The sequence below is a fragment of the Pholcus phalangioides genome, unplaced genomic scaffold (genome assembly GCF_987345545.1).
Source record: "Pholcus phalangioides strain wild (caught in Gottingen) unplaced genomic scaffold, Ppha-v1.0 ptg000024l_1, whole genome shotgun sequence".
In the NCBI taxonomy this organism is placed as follows: domain Eukaryota; kingdom Metazoa; phylum Arthropoda; class Arachnida; order Araneae; family Pholcidae; genus Pholcus; species Pholcus phalangioides.
This window is the reverse complement of record NW_028301616.1, coordinates 13,467,213-13,487,136: the sequence shown is the minus strand read 5'-3', so window position 1 is coordinate 13,487,136 and position 19,924 is coordinate 13,467,213. Positions and strand designations below refer to the sequence as shown.

Sequence of the window (19,924 nt, the reverse complement as noted above, 5' to 3'; positions counted from 1 at the left end):
AACGCAAGTTGCGATAAAAAATCGAATGTTTTTCTTCGCAGTCGGCAAGCAACCATTGTCATGTGATGTCTTTCATTTTTATGTGTCCGTACCAAATTAAACATGTATTATAAAAAACCTTCTGATTGTTATTATATTTAATAATGGAGCTCAACAACCGGTCCTACAGATAGGCGCCTACACACCGGTGCCCTGCATCGGTCCCTAAACTGGGTGCCTAAACTGGCGACGCCAGACGTGATTTCGAACAGCGCCATGATTTCGAACAGCAAGCTTCTCAAGGTAAGCGAGTAATCGTTTCCTCCGTTCCAAATGGACAATCCGCCGAATGTCGATAGCGTCGCTATAAAGCCGCCTCCATTTTGGAGAAACAATCCAAACTTGTGGTTTATCCAACTAGAAGCACAATTCTCGATCGCAGCGATAACTGCCGATGCTACGAAGTTCAACCATACTATCGCTGGTATCGATGCCGATATTTTATCGACGGTCCAAGATTTAGTTCTAGAACCTCCCCAGCAGAATAAATACGACGCGCTGAAGACACGATTGATTCAGGTTTACGCGGAGAGCGAATCATCGAAAATCCGTACGCTACTGCAAGGTTTAGAACTAGGAGATCAAAAGCCATCGCATCTGCTTGCCCGAATGCGTGAGCTTGCCGGACGTAACTTTAGTGATGACTTGCTGAAATCGTTGTGGTTAGCGCGACTCCCCGCTAACGTCCAAGCTATACTAGCTGCTTCGAGCGAAGGGCTTCCACAACTCGCTTCGATGGCAGATAAAATCGCTGAGTTGGCCATTCCAAATATCTGTTCAGCATCCGGTCGACCTGAGAACGCAATCAGCCAATCACTGGAGCAACAAGTCGCAGCTCTAACCAAAGAGTTGAGTGAGCTGAAAGCCGCTATTCACACTTCACAGCGACAGCCTAGACCTCGATTCCGTCATCGAGAACGGTATTCTCGCTCGCGATCCCACAGCCGAGCCCAATACAAACAAGCTGAAAATGGCTTCTGCTTCTATCACACCAGTTTCGGAGCTCAGGCTAAGAAATGTCAACAGCCCTGCTCCTTCAAAACCTCACCGGGAAACTAATAAGGCAGTCGTCCACCGGCCAAGGCCACGGCTGCCAATTCGTCGACAGAGTCATACTGGCCGATCCTTCCACCAACTGGACTTTTTTGATCGACACGGGCGCTGATGTGTCAGTCGTCCCGCGAACTGTCGTCAATACCCACAAGAAACCCGAGAAGTTGATTCTTACAGCCGCCAATGGTTCCTCTATCTCAACTTACGGTACCAAACTTCTAACATTGAATTTGAACCTCCGAAGGACATTTGCTTGGCCGTTCATCATAGCCGACGTAACCCAACCAATTATTGGTGTAGATTTTCTATCGCATTTCAACCTGTTAGTCGATAGCAAACATCATCGCCTCATCGATGGAACGACCTTGCTATCTGCCACTTGTTCCATTGCAAGAAATATCGCAGCTCCATCTTTTTGCTTGAACGGTATCGATCTATTATCATCGCCATATCGGGATATAGTCAAAGAGTTTCCTGATATTCTCCGTCCCCACATCCAAAATAAGAAAATTAAAGAGCACAATATCAAGCACTTCATTGAGACTACAGGTCCACCAGTTTTTGCCCGACCTCGACGGCTTTCCACGGAAAAGTTGAAAGTTGCGCGAAAAGAGTTCGAGTTCATGATGCAACAAGGACTTTGTCAGCCTTCGAAGAGCAGTTGGTCTAGTCCACTCCATCTAGTGCCAAAGAAATCTGGCGACTGGAGACCGTGTGGAGACTATAGAGCACTAAACAAAATCACAGTTCCTGATCGTTACCCGATTCCTTTCCTCACAGATTGCTCGCACATTCTCCACGGAACGACAATATATTCCTCAATCGACCTGATTAGAGCGTATGAACAAATTCCAGTGCACGAGCCGGATATTCCAAAAACAGCAATTACTACACCGTTTGGACTCTTCGAATTTCCGTATATGACCTTTGGATTACGCAATGCAGCGCAGACCTTCCAGAGATTCATGAATACGATCCTACAAGGATTGGAATTCGTATTCTGTTATTTAGACGATATCCTGGTAGCTTCTCCAGACGAGCAAACTCATCTCCAACACTTACGTGAAGTATTCAGTCGACTTGACGAATACGGACTGTGCATAAATGTGCCAAAATGCATATTTGGCGTCCCGACCATCAAATTCTTGGGATATGAAATTAGCAAGAATGGACTCAAACCGTTATCCGCCAAAGTAGATGCCATCAAGAACTTTATGCAACCCACTTCCGCCACTTCCTTGCGCCGATTTCTGGGCATGTTGAATTTTTACCACCGGTTCATACCTAAGTGTGCGAACCTGCAGCGACCACTCACCGCCATGTTAGCAGGTCATGCGAAAAACAGCCGGAAACCACTCAATTGGACTCAACAAGCTTCACAAGCCTTCGCCGATGTCAAGGAAGCGCTATGCAACGCCACTTTGCTCGTTCATCCAAAGCCAAACGCGCACATTTCTCTCGTAGCAGATGCATCGGACAATGCCATCGGTGCAGTGTTACAGCAAGAGCATGACGGTGTGATCCAACCCCTCAGTTTTTTCTCTCGCACACTCTCCCAGTCTCAAGTAAAATACAGTGCGTATGACAGAGAACTTCTAGCTATTTATAGTGCAGTTAAACATTTCAAATGCCAGCTAGAAGGACGTCATTTTACCATTTATAGTGACCATCGTCCATTGATGTATGCCTTCAAACAAGACCAGAACAAAGCTTCGCCTCGACAACTACGGCAATTAAATTATATCGCAGAATTTACTACTGATATCAGGTATATTCCCGGACCAAACAATGTAGTTGCTGACACTTTGTCACGCATCGCAACTATTGCTTCTCCATCACCAATCGACTACGATGCGATTGCCGACTCTCAATGTGACGATGAATTACGTGAACTCCAACAAAGCTCATCATTGAAAATCGTCAAACTGCGTTTGCCGGACAGTAATATAACGAAGCACTTGTTTTGTGACATTTCTACGGGACACATCCGTCCTTATATTCCAGAATCACACAGAAGACAAGCTTTTGAATCACTCCATACGCTTTCTCATTCAGGTATCAAAGCTACTACCAAGTTGGTTTCTCAACGCTTCATCTGGCGCAACATCAAAAAAGATTGTCAGGCGTGGACTAGAGCATGCATTGCATGCCAACGTTCTAAAGTTCACCGACACACTCGTTCCGCTCTGGCCGAATTCAAAGTACCAAACAATAGATTTCAACACATCAATCTCGACATAGTTGGCCCATTGCCATTATGCCAAGGCTCACGGTACCTCCTAACGATAATAGACAGATATTCCAGATGGATCGAAGCCGCACCTATGCCAGACCAAACTGCCGAAACAGTCGCCAAAGCCCTAATTGCGACCTGGTTTGCCAGATTTGGCATACCACAGAAGATTACCACAGACCAAGGAAGACAGTTTGAGAGTCATCTTTTTCAAACCTTAAGCAGATACCTCGGATTCCAACATCACAAGACGAACGCATATCATCCTCAGGCGAATGGACTCATTGAGAGACAACACCGATCTCTGAAAGCTGCCCTAAGATGCCGAATCCAATCCCATGCAGCTTGGGTTGACGCTCTTCCATTAGCACTACTAGGTCTGAGATCAGCAGTGAAAGAAGATTTAGGATGCTCCTCCGCCGAAATCCTCTACGGATCACCATTGCAACTGCCTGGCGAGTACTTCTCCGCAATACCAGACATCAAACAATCCGATTTCGTCCATCAACTTCAAAAACTAATGCGTTCAATGAAACCCATACCTACAACAACTCACGGATCTACGCCAACATATGTTCCTACATGTCTACAATCCGCATCTCATGTCTTCCTGCGTAACGATGCACCACACTCTGCCTTGCAACCAACGTATCAAGGCCCATTTCTGGTCAAAGATCGACGAGATAAATTCTTCGACATCGACTTCAACGGGACATCCAGGAGAATCTCCATCGATCGGTTGATCCCAGCTTTCTTAAGTGACCAGCATACCCAAGTGCCTTCGACGTCACCCGTCCGTCCAAGTACAGTACCAGCAACTGTGACTCGTTCCGGTCGTCATGTCCACTTCCCCGACAGATACTCGACCACGACATTTCGTTGACACTAGGGGGGGAGTGTGTAGCGACCTCTACTTGAACTTTCACCGATTGCGGAAAAATTATGACGTCGCACTTCGCAATTTTCTGATGAGAATATTTTGTTACCTAGCAACGCAAGTTGCGATAAAAAATCGAATGTTTTTCTTCGCAGTCGGCAAGCAACCATTGTCATGTGATGTCTTTCATTTTTATGTGTCCGTACCAAATTAAACATGTATTATAAAAAACCTTCTGATTGTTATTATATTTAATAATGGAGCTCAACAACCGGTCCTACAGATAGGTGCCTACACACCGGTGCCCTGCATCGGTCCCTAAACTGGGTGCCTAAAGGTTCAATAACTCCTTCATCCTGAAGTTTTTTCAAAGCAATCTCGATTTTTGGTTTCATTGCAAGTGGAACATTCCTAGCCTTGAGTCGAATGGGAGGAAATTGAGGATCAAGAGGTAAAGACACGACAGGTCCTGCAAATGTACCCAATCCAGCATCAAAAACCTCGCTATATTTTTGAATTACAAAATCCACAGGATTAGATTCAATCTTTTTGACTCCATTCAATGAAATACCCAGAGGCTCAAACCATGAGAAACCCAAAATATTTGTGCATTTACATTTTGAAATTAGCAATTGTAATCTGACTTTCTTGTTCCCAAATTGTACTTCTACTATGCATGAACCTAGAAGTGAAATTAAATTTCCTTGAAAATCCCGCAACTTCACAAAAGTGTTTCTAATCTTAGGTTTGCAGCAACCAAACAAAGTTTCAAAAATTCTTTAGAAATTATAGAATAATAAGATCCAGAATCAATCTCCATTTTTAATGCATGGTTGTTCAATAAAACCTCGATACCTTGTTTGAAACCAGAAAAGTTAACTACAGAATTCGAATATTCATTTCCGGTTTTAATTTCATGTGTATTATGTGTGTATGCTTTATTTTTCTGAATACTCTTGGCTCGGCATACAGTTTGTACATGCCCTTTCTTGCCACAGTGCCTGCAAGTCGCTGATTTGAAACGACAATTAGATCGGTCATGTCGTCCACCACAACCAAAACATGCATAATTGTTATTAGAAAAATCATCCTTTGAAACATTTTTTTGTTTCGAATTAAATTTCTTTTTACACTTCACTTGATCAACGAAATCAGAAGTTCCTGAATTAGAAACTTGAGAATTTTGAGAATGAATTTGTTTTGATTGTGAAAACGCAGTTTCAGCTGCAAGGCACTTGGCAACAGCATCGTCAAAATTGAATTTTGGCTCTGCCAGTAACTTCCGTTGAGTTCCTTCATCTCGTAATCCACATACCAACTGATCGCGCAATCGTTCAGCAAGAGTAGCACCAAAATTACAATTTTCAGCTAATTTTCTTAATTCGGTAACGTACGAATTTACTGACTCATTGTTTAACTGTACTCTCTTATGAAATTGAAATCTGCAATAAATTTCGGAGGGTTTTGGGCAGAAATGATTTTTCAGTAGTTCGAGTATGTTATCGAAACTCACATCAGAAATCTGCTGAGGCGACAAAAGGGAACGCAAAATCCCTAGCGTTTTTATTCCGCACACAGCCAAAAGAACAGCCCTTTTCTTTTCAGGAAGCGTTATCGCATTTGCTTCCAAGAAAAAAGTCAGCTGTTGTATATATAAATCCCAGGACCCCGAATTTGAGGTATCGAACTCAGGCATAGACCCAATTGTTGCCATGTTAGAATTTTATAAACATCAATATAAATAGATACCAGTGCCACGAAACTCGAGCGTGATAAGGAAAAGCAATGTCGAAATAAACATACCAGCTCTCATCAGGCATCAGTTTGGTAAACATCCCATAGTTCGTCGCCAGTTTTATGTTTCATTCTCGCTGAAACATTCGTCCGAGTGGAAGACGATAGAAGACGAAGTGAACTCTTTGACTTATTGCATTTAATACACATACATATGATAAAGGATGAAGCACGAATAGAAATAGATGTTAACGCGTTAGCTACATGATTGCGAATGCTCGAGAGACCGTGAGACACAGAAGCAGAACAGACAGCAATCTTAAATCACTTGAACATTATAAACAAAGCACAGAATAAGGTCTATTAGATGCTGCCATCTATATTAACGAAATAGATCACAACACTAACAACCACCCATACCAAACTCTGTCGGGGGACTAAACAACATGTAAAGAAGGATTCCGAAAATTTTGTAGTCCCAAACTTCGTCGATAGGGGAAAATGTGGCGCTGTGCGGAGTGAAAAAGAACAAAGAACAGACAGATGAATATAAAAAGACGAAATTATGATGTAACGCCACGATTTATATTTGTCACTTTCACCTTCCCGGGAAGGGCATCGACCACCTTCAATATGTCCGCTGTTCCCTTGGACCACACTTTGCATCCTCTGCACAACATCCATTGCACCACTAAGGAAAATTGAGCCGGTGAATGGAAATACAGCGAAACCTCGTTACAACGATACTTGACATAACGATAAATCCCTCTACAACGATAATTTTTCAAATCTTGTTTAGAATTTCTTAGTCTAATGTTGAACTCCTCGCGATACAATGACATCGTTTACTACGATAAATCCTTTTATAACGATATTTATTGAGGATATTTTTCGAAATTCCTATATAAAGATGTTCTATAAAATTCTCTCAAAATCACCAGCAGTATATTTTTAAATATCTCATCAGTGTTTGTTCTTTCGAAGTTTTTCCCAGTAATAACATCGGTAATTTGCATTATCTACCCTCTCAAAGTGTTAAGGAAGTTGCGGTCAAGCTGCTTTCTGCTTATTACACAGAATTGTTGTGCAGTAAACTATACTTTACAGTGTGAAACAACTTATTAGAATTTTTTTATGCCGAATAAATACTTATTAACGCATTTTCTGTCATCATTATGCATTACACAACGCCAGTTCAAAAGAGATGCCAAAAACAGCATAAATTTGGCCGCACACATGATGGTAATGCTATCTCTCAATATTACGATAACCCTTCTACCTTTTTCTCGGTCCACAGAGTATCGTTATATGGAGGTTTCGCTGAATTACATTTCGATACAAAAGAGTTAAAACAAAAAGTCGATCTTTAAAATATAATAAAATATAACTTGAAACGTGGAAAGCCTAGCACGTGTAGCTTTTCCGTTAATGGGATATACAGGGTGCATAGGAAAATCCCCTCCATTCCAGAACAACAACTGAAGTAGCGAAGCAATGGCAGCCCCCCTCCCTTAGGGATACCGCCTATGCCGGGGATGTACAAAGGATGAAAAGGAGTTCTCCACGAGAACGGCGGCCACGTCAAACGTGGTCGAGATGTCCTCGCTGCATAGGTGAATGTGATGAATAAAGCGTGGCGTTTTTAAATACAAGGCCACAACAGGCAAAATGCCCAACGAGGTGGCTGAGGAAAAAGATGCCCATAAGAAATATGAATGTCGTATATTTCAAAAATACAGCAAACCAATTAAAAGCACAATCACAAAAACCATAAACAATATATACACATGATAAAATATTATACAATGCCCATAAAGAATACTTATGGTTGTCTTAATCTAAGAATGGATAGCTTCTCGATTTACCCCAACATGTTTATCGTATTTCTTTTTAAACGTGTCAATTGTGTTACAATTTACTACCTCCGGGGGTAAGCTATTCCATTTATTAACAACCCTATTAGAGAAAAATTCCCTGCGATACCATAACCTTGCATTGTCTCTCACCAATCGATACTGGCGTCCCCTTGTAAAAGCAGTCCATTGGCGGTGTACTAAAAGTTCATGGTCCATCCTATCCATCCCACTGAAAACACTTCGATCATATCTCCCCAACACCTGCGCTCATCTAATGTAAACATATTTAAAAAATGAAATCTCTCTTCCCGAAAAAGCGGAAGAATGACTTTAGGAGAACGCAAAGAGACCTTTTTTAAAATCAAACCAAGCATTCTATTCGCTTTTGGACCACCGCTGAACAATGTTCAGAAAACCTAAGCCGCTCGTCAATGAAGATTCCCAAATCGGTGACCGTGGTTGCATCCGTTTCACTGCAATTTTGTCTTTAATATGTTATCTGTTCGTTCTTTGTTTCTGCCGATACATTTCCCCTATCGGCAACGTTTGGATTTTTTTTTTCAGAATCTTTCTTTTCATGTCGTCAATAGTCCTACTACCAAGTTTGGTGTCATTCCAGTAGTTAGGAAATGAAAGCATACATGGCATACTATTTTGCGGAGTGGCAGACGAACCTTGCATACTCCAGTTTCTATCAGTAGTTAGGTCGAGCTACAGATGACTCTGAGTAATTCCAGTTTAATGGCAATGCCCGAGTGGCGCAGTTTAATTGCAGACACCATGTATTTATTCTTGTGATTCCAGCTTTGCTATACGCAACGATTTTCGGCCACGTGACCACCATAATCCAGCAGATGACGTCAGCCACCGCCCGGTACCACGAGATGTTGAACAACGTCAGGGAGTTCATGAAGCTGCACGAAGTTCCTAAGGCCTTAAGCGAACGGGTCATGGACTACGTGGTTTCGACTTGGGCCATGACCAAAGGCATCGACACTACAAAGGTAATGAATGGAAGTTCAATCAAATTTTTGTCCTTTCCTTTTTATCTAAACGTGTATCATTTTATACGTTTCCACCATTGATAACGATTACAAAAGACAGTCCTTGCATGCTTTTCCTAAGCAGAAAATATAGCAATTAGTGTATTGTTTAGAACACCCTCATAGAGTTCTTCCCAATGACTATTTGTTCAGAATACATCTAATCGAGAACAGAATGCGAGAGATCGTTTTCAAACGGCCGATCCCCTCATCAGCTATCTCTCCACACGCCCTAATTAGGGTTAATTGACACGACACCATTCTCTAAACCGTTAATTGGAAATGGGTTGGCCACACAAAGACGACAATTTCCAAGAGTAAATTACAGCGATGAATATTTAAAAGCTTTAAGCACTTGACTATAAATAGACACACGAAATGCCAGGTCAGCTTTTGCGAATAGAGTCAGGTTCCGCGAAATCGGAATGACGACGCATAATTCAGTGTCTTTTCGCGGGGTTTAGGTATTAGAAACGTAAATTGTCGATGGTAGAGTATTTAGAGACAATATTTTTTGACAACACACTTTGCTATAGACAAGTTCATGTTCCTCAGTGGGCTTTGGTGTACGGAATACAATCAGGAGAGATTTTGTTCAAGGAAAAGTAGGTGGGTTATAAATCCGCTGGTAAAGAATTAAGATTTAATGTGTACACGTTTTTGGCCATCGGGTAGAAAGTAACGCCTTCCTCACACTGATACTGAAGTTGTATAGAAACCAGAAGGTCAGTGCCCAGGTGATCAAGCACGTGTGTTTCCATGGTGCCCCTGAGACGAGAATATTGAAGAATTGGCAACTATAAAATTCTCACACGACCGGTTGATTGGCAACTTGGCATGCTAGTCTCTTCGCTACTCCAGTATCGTGATTCTGAAAACTGTCTTTATTATTTGTGATATGATTTTTCCACATACAGACGGTATTCCCCACTCTAACGCTTTTTGTGCGTATGGAACTGTTCATTTTTAGTTATTGACCGTTGATCGTTCACCCTTCTTTTGCGAGATTTCTCCTCGTGTCTTTGTACCATAGTCGTCCGTGCAAAGTGATTTTTCTGAGATCCTTTACGTAGAAAGGCCTGCCTATTTGCATACTTATTTCCGAAGGTTCGATCCAAACGATCTTATATCTTTAAGGTCTCATTGTCACGAAGCTCCCGAGTCGAACGTTGAAATGGTATCGACTGAACGTCGGCTGCGAACCAAAACGGGTGTCAAAAAATGTGTGCCAAACGGAGCTAGTCTCGGCTCTTTTGCGAGAATGGTGTGGCCAAACATTAAAAAAAAAACTACTGGATATCTTTTCTGAGTGACAGCTGTAAACAATTTCGAAAAGCTTTCCTGAGGGATTGGAAGCTTTTATCAGTTAACAACGGCGGAGCTAGCTTCCCTGAGTTAATATTTACCTGGCCAAAGTCCAATAACAAGAGACATGATTCGGGATTATCGTCAAGTTTGCGTATTTTTTCGTGATAGTTATGTCCACGTTAGTTATGGCAGCCTGTCAAACCAGTCACCATGCGGGGGGTTTTTTTCCTTCAAAATTTGGCATAAAAACTATATGTTGTGTAATTATTTTTAGTTTTCCTCTGAATTTCTCTCCAATGCAGCTGCTACATAGTATAGACGTGTGGACACATTAGCGATTTAAAAAAAAATGGATTTGGCTCCTACCTGGCCGTCTTACATCAGCACATCGAGCTTCGGCCAGGGATATCCAGCCACTTCGCGAAATGGCCGACCAAAGTTCAAATCATTTCTGCAATTTGGACTTTGGCCAATTCGCGAAGTGACCTTCCCCGTCGTTCATTAGTCGCACTTCGAGCTGTAACATAAACACTGGTAGATAGTTTTACGGCGAGGATGGCAGCTGTGATCGTGTAAACAATGGCGATACCTTTCCTGAGAGAGAGAGTAGCAGCCGTAATAACTCTAAACAATATAGCGGTTAGCTTTCCTGAGAGAGAGAGTGGCAGCTGTGATCACCGCAAACAATGGTAGCTTTCCTGAGAGAGTAGCAGCTGTGATCGCTGTGAACAATAGTGGATAGCTTTAATGAGAGAGAGGGGAGAAAGAGTGGCAGAGTTGTGATCCCTGTCGATGTAAAGAATGGTAGATAGCTTTTCTGAGAGTGTGAGGGGTAGAGCTGTAATCGCTGTCGCTGTAAAGAATGGTAGATAGCTTTCCTGAGAGTGTGAGAGGTAGCTGTATCAGCTGTAATCACTGAAAGCACGTGGATAACTTGCCTAAGAGAGTGGCAGCTGTGATTACTTTAAGCAATGATGGATAGCTTTTCTGAGAGAAAGGGAAGTAGCTGCGAGATATTATCGCTCTAAACAATGATGGATAGCTTTCTTGAGAGAAGGTAGCTGCGATCACTGTACAGAATGGTAGATAGTTTATCTAAGAGAGTGGCAGCTGTGATTGCTATAAATAATGGTGGATAGTTTTCCTGAGAGAGGGGGCATTGAGCATTGAATGACCGGACACATTCCCACTTCACATCTCGAAGAGATATTGAAGCGTTCGTGAAGGATGTATCCGGAAATTATTTTAAAAATGAAGGAATATAGCCGCTTTAGACGAAGGTTTCCTTGACAGAGTGGCAGTCTTAATCACTCTAAACAGTGGTGGATAGTTCGAATTAGAGAACAGCAGCCGAGAGAAAGAGGGAGAGAGGCACAGCTATATAATAACTGTAAACAATGGTGAATAGCTTCCCAGAGAGATTGTGGTAGATGTGATCAATCGTTATAAACAATGGTGGATAGCTTTTTTGAGAGTGACAGCTGGAATCACTGCTTAAATAATACTGCATATCCTTTCTGAAAGAGAGAGAGAGAGTGGCAGCTGGATCGCTGTAAAGAACGGTGGATAGTTTTCCTGGGAGAGTAGCAGCTTTGATCGCTATAAACAACAGACCCACCAGGTGTCATCTCAACACATGGGCCCCACACGGGAACCACATCATGGCAATTAGAGTATGGTAAAGATTTTTCGAGTGTTAGAATGAAGATTGGCAGACAGGAACTCTATTTTGAGTCGGGTAGCCTAAGAAAAATCGCTTTGACCGAGAACCTATGATGCTGTTGAGAGACAGCCCTGAGACTGAACCGTTATTGATTTCTTCTGCACGGGCTGGTGAAAAATCGAGGCGTCTAGATAATCATAATCAGACAGCGTAAGATTTCAGTGAGGAAAATGGACGAATCCATCCACTCTATTTTGTTTCGCAGATCCCGATCCAACAATGATTGCTCATTGGAACGATATCCCCGCGATTCCTTGGAAATAGTTTCCTTCTCTTTGAGATTGAGCCGATCGTTTCACGAGAAGCCTGATGAATCATCGTCGTACGTGTCATCAGCACTGTGTGTGATTATCCCCTTGAAAAATGAGAAATATAAGTCATTTGTGAACATTGCGCATGCACGTAAATTATGAAACAGCGGGTAATAATCACTGGCAGACCATTTCACAAGATAAAAAAAAAACAACATGATTCAACTTTTATCTCTCTCTTACGTAACATTAACTGCATGCAATGATGATTATGGTCTTGATAATGAGTTTGTTGCTGTTTCAATGGAAAATATTTGCTTTTTTTTTTTTTTGCTTTTCAGAAAAAAGTCATAAAAATGGCTGTTGTCTTGAACTGCTGTTGCGCCATCTTTCTCTTCTTTGAATCGTTACAATAATTACCATAAGATAAAATGCAATAAATATAAAAAGTGAATATTGTAATGAGCAGCTAATGGCGGCTTCACGTTCGAAATAACTGTTATACTGAGAGAGACGAGTTAAAGATGGCACGGAATCTGCTAAATAATAGCAAAAAAAAAAAAAATATGGCTGCCAATTTTTTTTTTCTTTTCGTGTCGCGTCATAAGGTTTGAATGCTCAGAAGTAATTGTGGTTTTACTCGTATTTTTCAACTTGATGCAAGTTATTCGAGAATTTGATGATTTACTTTTATGACGGATTTAATCAAAGATGATTGACACTTTGGATTAAGACCGTCTAAAGAGCGAATTGGGCCCCTCTGGAAAAAAATTATGTTGATCACTTTTGTCGCACCAACCATCATTTTCTGCTCACGAGAGCTAATTAGACCGGGAGTTACAACTTTATACAAGAACAACTCATACTTGTTTATCGCTGATTTACATTAGAATCACAGAAATTATATTATAAAAATTCCGCCGGCGAATACTAGCGACACTGAAACAACACCATAAACGAGAGGTCACTCACTTAAAAAACAGTAAGAAATAAGCAACTAAAATTTAAAATAATCCTCTTCAACGTAAGATAATGTCGTCTGCGAGAAAGAAGGAGCAGGGCTGTTATACATCACACAATAGCTCCGAGACCACGCCCACTGAACCAAGGCGGCAAGCGCAACATCAAAGTGTTGAAACCCTTACTATATAGCCCTGAATTCAGACGCTTTCGAATATGATGACGGATATAAAAATTGTAAAGGCACTCCGTAAATATTCCATTCCTCTCAGGAATTTTTAACAAATCGGTGCATACCGGAAAGCGTGTTATGAGTAGAGCCCGGAAGTTCAGGCAAAATGCCATAAATGCCTTTTTTGCCTATTTTCAAACTTTTTTGGTAAAAATGCCTTTTTTGAAATTTTCGTGCCAGAAATTGTGTCTATTTTAACATAGTTTTAAGTTTAATAGTGAATATCAGAGGTCATAATCGGTGAAATTTGGATGCTTTGAGCATTGAGAACTTCAAAAGATTTGCTCTTTTAAAATCTTATAACTCTCACTATTAATTATCATCAGAAAGCGCTCCCAGGCCTTCCAGCCCCATTTAGACACAAATAAGTGATCTGAGAGATTGGTGGTGCCATGCATTAACTCTGCTTTGACCGGATGTTGTTAGACGTGAATGATTTTGCTTCAGGTGAACGCAGCCCATGCAGGGCCCCCAGGCCAAGTAATTTTTCTAAGGCACTACCTGGCAAATTTTCGAAAGATTAAGTAGGCTACTATTCAATTTTCAGAAGCCCCTCTTCTCTTGCCATGCCGGGTGGACCCATGCACCAAGACGGCATTGAGTACATGTTAGAAAAACAAAGAAAAATTAGAAATGTATGTTTTCTCCACATGCTTCACATGTCTCGCTCAGGTACTAAACTACATTGCATATATATATAGCTGACCGATGACTGTCCCAAGAGGTCATTGACGTCAATTGACGTCATGGCTCACACATACGGAGTAGGAGCAGACAGGGCTCTGAGGCCATGTTGTTCTGATTTTTTTTTTTCACACCATTAATGCACTGCAAACCACCACGGCTATTTATTTTGCATATACATATATATTCAGTATTCGATTAAATTGACCAGAGTCGACCTCAGGGGTGTGCGACAGATGCGGCCAACTCGAAGGGATCCCTACAGATCATTTTCCCTACGCGCTCCGCGTCTGGTAATGGTAGCCTAGTAATTAACCTAATCCTGAGGGTCTACTAACATTTTATTTCGGAAAATGAAATCAGTTTAACTTGGATAATAACGTGGTTATTATAAACCATAACTAAAGCAGTAAGGAACTAAATGCAACTTTTTCAAATAGTTTTTGGATTCTTAATACCTTTTAGTTTTAGATATTTTTTCTTTCTTCCGTAAATTATAAATGCCTTTTTTTTTAGTGCCTATTTTAGGCATTTTTAGCGCCTTTTTTGTCTGTCCATTTCGACTGTTTTTAGTTTCGGGCTCTAGTTACGAGTTTATATGTATCCATAATGTGCTTATATGTTGTCAGAGTTATGCGTGTTTTACTGGTCCTGCCATCTCTACACTTCGAAGTGTAGTTACGTATGTAATAGTTACGAAATGTAAATACGTATAGTGTTGAAGTTCCGCCTGGTGTCTGTGCGGAAAGATGTTTTCCAAATAATAGAGATCGGATCACATTCGCACCTCGAAGTTGTAAAATCCCGAAGTATTCCGGAAGAAAAAGAGATTTCTTAAAATGGCAGGCGATGTTAAATCACGTTACGGGCCAGAGACAACCTAAGCTACATCGTTAATGGTACCATCAGCTTTTGCTCCTCGGCGAAAGAGGTGATTTATCATTAATCGCGCGACGTAATTACATGGCCGGGACATATCAGTCAGAGGAAATGATTCACAAAATTTACATAATTTACATTAATACAATCGGCAGCTCTTTGAAATTGACACACATAATTTGCAACTCTCTTGCTGTGTAATGTTCTTTCGCTGAATTCTCTTTAAAATACGTCCTCGGTTCACGGATCAATCCTCTGATTACCCATTACAATCGGTTACTGATATCGTTGATATTTCTTATTTAACATCACTTAATGGCACATCATGGTTTCTCCAAGTTACGAACTCATGTGAGGGTTGACTTTTCGTCATTTTAAACCACGACAAACCATTTACCACACTGATATATCATTACTAAACTCCGAAACGCGACTATGGCTACGTTACATTTGATACCTATTGCCTTTTGAACTGAATACGGTAAAGGCTCTATCGCCGATCGGCAATATCTGACACCGATCCCCTGCGTAGATGCAGTATTAGAATTTATAATTTAGCGAGGACGGTACTGTACATAATACGGGCTGCACTGAATTAGAAAAATGACCGAAAATGCGTCCAATGGTATCGACATGAACTATTTACGGATTATGTTCCTCGCTAAAAAGATAGACCAGCGGGATTCGCCTTGTTCGAATTTGTTCTACCCGGTGGTATTGCTTGCCAAACGTCAGTTGCAGCTGTGCATGAATCATTAACGGATCAATCGATGATGAGAGATGCGAGGCGGGGGTTGTGTGTCCGAATTCTCCCTGATGTATGAATAGTGAAGGACCGGACACGCAGCCCCGCCTCACATCTCGAAGCGTCGTCCTATGTGTTCAATAGGATTAGATTCCTAAAGCCAGGGCAACACACGTGTCAACGCTGGTCCAATACGTTCTAAGTTTGGTCATGGGCAAGTAGTGTGGCCTCTCCACCATTGGAAATGACCGTCAAATGTTGGAGGCTGGTCGAAGAAAACGACCAGTACCTTCCACCTTCAATTCAAAGGTTCCGCCTTCCTTCCCGATCTTCAAATCCGTTTGGCCACACGTTGATCGAAAAACGCCAGCAGTCACAACACGCGTTTGCGTATTAAATTGATCTGAAAGCAAATATTTGCCAAAGAACAATGGGCCAGGCTGGGCAAGTGTGTAGGCCTACCTATGCCGTTTATGCTTCTTTGTATCGGGGGAAGGCAAATATTTGGGAATGGCTATTGGGCCAGGCTTGACGCGACTGTGACCCTGGCTCAAGAGTATGCTCCATGGCATCATGGACCGATACAATTCTCGACGCAGAGGTGAAGTAGGAAATGAGACTTGTTAACCTATGCTACGTGCTTCCAAACGTCTGATGGTCTTGTGTGTTTACTGCCCGATGCAAGATGCTGTAGTGCATGACCTTATTTTGTTTCTGCAGTCAGTGAATTCAGGAATTGTTTTTAATGTGCTTAAAAAAGTTCCAGTGACACCCGATACAGTGCTTACATCGCCTGTGCGACAGAGCCTGAACGTCACTCGGTTTCCTCAATCTCAATGCAAGACGCTGAGGTGCAATGAGTATGGATTCTCGTTGGTCTAATTAGAACTACCCCTCTATCTCAGGCGTGGGGAGATCGGCCCTATTGTATTGAACCGCGCAAAGAACCTATATTTGTAGGCTGAGATCACAGGCGTTTGAATCACAAAGTTCATCAATTCTGCTAGTCGGAAAGACTGGTTACTACTAATGTTATTTGCTTTCATAAGGTTTATGTTATCATTTTCATATTGGTATTAAATCTTTGGAATCATCGAAGCCCCCAAAGCACCGTGTATGATAGAGGTTGGGTGCCTTTCGATTCCGACTAAGGCGTTTATAAAAGTGATTCCATAAACACCATCAGTTTCAACACTACTACTAACTGTATACAAGGTTGAAGAAAGAACACGTGCTATTGGTAAATACTGTATTATATCTACAGCACCGACAAATGTTCCGGCATTCATGAGCGCCGTTTTCAAGGCGGAATAAAAGAGCTTCTGTACTTAATGGGGGAGGGGGGGGGACATGATTATAGAATGAGCGAGTGTCTAGCCTGGCCCAATTGTCATTCGCAAATATTTGTTTCCAATGTGTGCATCCCCACTGCTGTACTAATGAAGAGCACCAGCGGCATTGACTGGCTACACACTGACCCATACTGGCTCAATGCTCCTTGGCGGACATCTGCTTCCGGTAAACAATTTAATACGCCAACACTTGTTGTGACTGATGGCATTCTTCGACCAATGTGTGGCCAGACTGATTGGAAGATCGGAAAGAGAGAGAGAAAAAGGTGGCTCCTTCACAACTTAGGCTGAAGGCTGGAAGGTCCTGCTTGTTTTCTTCAGCCAACCTTCCAATATTTTCCACTCTCCAATATTATGATCGTTGCCAATGGTGGAATGGGTACAAAACTTGTCCATGACTAACGTATCGGGACAGGCTGGGCACAATTGTGGCCCTGACTTAATGCTACTAAACCGCACATGCACCTCGTCTATATTCTTCTGCGGAACTTCTGACGAATCGGTACACGTTGGAATGCACGTGTTCGTGTTGTGAAGGTTGTTTCTGTGTAATGCTTGGTGCTGCCATCATCTGCCACCTATTTTTATAACTACGAGAGAAGTGCAATGATTGAAGATTTTACCGTAGTAGGCCTGCTGTTCTCTGTGGCGAGACTTTTTAACGGGACAGATCGGCTCGCATACGCGCCTTGAAGTTGGGAACCAAAGAAAACCAACTTCAGCCGACCACCACCTTGCCGACGGTGGGGTGTTTGAACCCGGGTCTTAGGGATGCGAGTCCGTCACTATGACCACTCGACCACCACAGCGGCCGTAGTTTATGCTATACGGAACGACTAAGCACCCATTTCTAACAGACTTTCCATTACCGAAATGCTTTGCCAAAAAAATATTGGCTTAGGAACAGATGGCAAAGGGAATGGAATGATTCGGACACTCGAGCTGAGGTTCAAAAGGTAGTTCCACAAGTTCAGACTATGAATAAAGTCTGGTCACGTCAGAAGACAATTTTTCTTTTAGAACACGGCCCATCGCCAACTTATTTAAGACGCTTCGGACTCTCCAACAACAAATTCTGTAACTGTGGCGGTATAAAGGGGGACCTACTGCACTATTTCACACAGTGCCCATACACCAGCGATGCTCATTTTCCATCTTACATAAACATATGGAAGAAACAAATCATTAGGTCTCAAGTCCTCACTAAAAAGATTAATCTTGATGATGTTAAAGATGTTAATCTTGATTGAATCGTGCTCAATGTTTTCTTATGGATTGTTTTCACAGAATGTACATAATAGTGCATAGCTAATTGGTGCAAATTGGCGTGTATTTGATCTTTTTTCGATGGTTTATATATTTTATTTAATTTTTCTCTTAATTAATCCTGATTGTATGTATCCTCAATGTCTTCTGATGGATTGTTTCCATAGAATGTATACAATTTGTTCATTTGTTGAATAAGTGGAAGATGCTCTCCGACACGACCCAGCCTCCTAGGAGGTGAAGAGAGGAAGTTGTCTCTTGCACAACAGCTCTGGGCGTGAGCGGTCATCGGTCAATCAATCACTAAAAAGATGGAAAACCTTATAAATTCCACCCATATGCATATATGGCACACCAAGACTAGACCTTCTGCTAGCCTACTACAGACTCGGACACATCCACGACTTCAATCTTATCAGATTACTCGCCGCTTATTACTCGAAGCAAATCCCTGCTACGGAATAGACTAACAGTGTGATCAGAGAATTCAATAATCTCTATATTATAGTATACGCTCTCGTAGCGTATTGCATCTCTGATGACTAGCCATATGTGATTGGGTAATTTGATGTGTACACATTTTTGTTTGTATTTCTGTCTCTGAAATATTTAGAAATTGTGGAATGCGAAAGGGATAAACATATGCACTATTTTATTTTGCTTGCTATTTTACTGCCCTTGCTTGTATGTATAACTGTTTCCGAAATGTTTGGAAATTGTGGAATATGTGTATAGGACGAGCATATGTGACGGAGTTTATAGTGACGGACTCGCGATGCGAGGATCCGGGTTCGAACCCCACAGTGGTGGTCGGCTGAAGTTGGTTTTCTGTGGTTCCCAACTTCAAGGCGCAAATGCGAGCCGATCTCCCCGTTAAAAAGTCTCGCCACAGAGAGCAACAGTCCTACAACGATAAATCATTCAACCATAACACTTCACTCATAGTTAGAAAAACTGGTGGCAGATGGCAGCACTACACATAACAAGCATTACAGAGAAACAAAAAAAAACTTCACGTCAGGTTTCACTACACGTACACGCACATTACCGCATGTACCGATTCGTTGTGGGTTCCGCGGGGGGGAGGGGTGTGGGCGGGGTGCATGTATGGTGTAGCAGTAGTAGGTAGGGCCTCCAAAAAATGGCTCGGGGATCCATGATGTTCTTAAGTCAGCCACCTCGTTGGGCAATTTGCCTGTTGTGGCGTTGTATTTGTAATTATCGCAATGTATTTTTCGTTTTGCATATTAACCATATTGAAAATGTTTCCCGGTGATGGCTTTTCGGTTAGAAGTCCCGTAGGATATGGACCGAGCCATCACACGGTTAGTTAGTTAGTTAGTTAGTTATACGGAACTTTATTTATCTCTAATTCCGTGACACTTCAGTGTACATGTACATTTGATGCTTCGAGCTTCAATGAAAAAAAAAAGGAAAAAATTCAAATAATGATACTTAAGATGGGAAAGTAGACTTATATACACTTGAAAATCGTCCAAAATCGTGACAAGAATATTCCTTCAGGTATAACTGTACTAAACCAAAGGGTACTTGAAGAAAATTCTTGGCATGTGCTTGGCACGAATCCTATATCCTATCGAAAATATTTTTTCTTTTCACACGCACACATTGTTCATCATCTGTAACATGATCCGCATCATTTTTTTTTCTACTTTAAGGTCTCAGATC

At 41.7% G+C, this 19,924-nt stretch overlaps 1 protein-coding gene across 1 annotated transcript in view; it reads left to right on the top strand.

The window, feature by feature from the left end:
- Positions 1-19,924, top strand: part of LOC149068771 (potassium voltage-gated channel protein eag-like) — a 91,810-nt gene that overhangs the window by 60,643 nt on the left and 11,243 nt on the right. Inside the window, exon 7 of the mRNA XM_089250907.1 lies at positions 8,597-8,796. Within this exon, the coding sequence (XP_089107033.1) occupies positions 8,597-8,796 (200 nt within the window). The remainder of the gene's footprint in view (positions 1-8,596; positions 8,797-19,924) is intronic.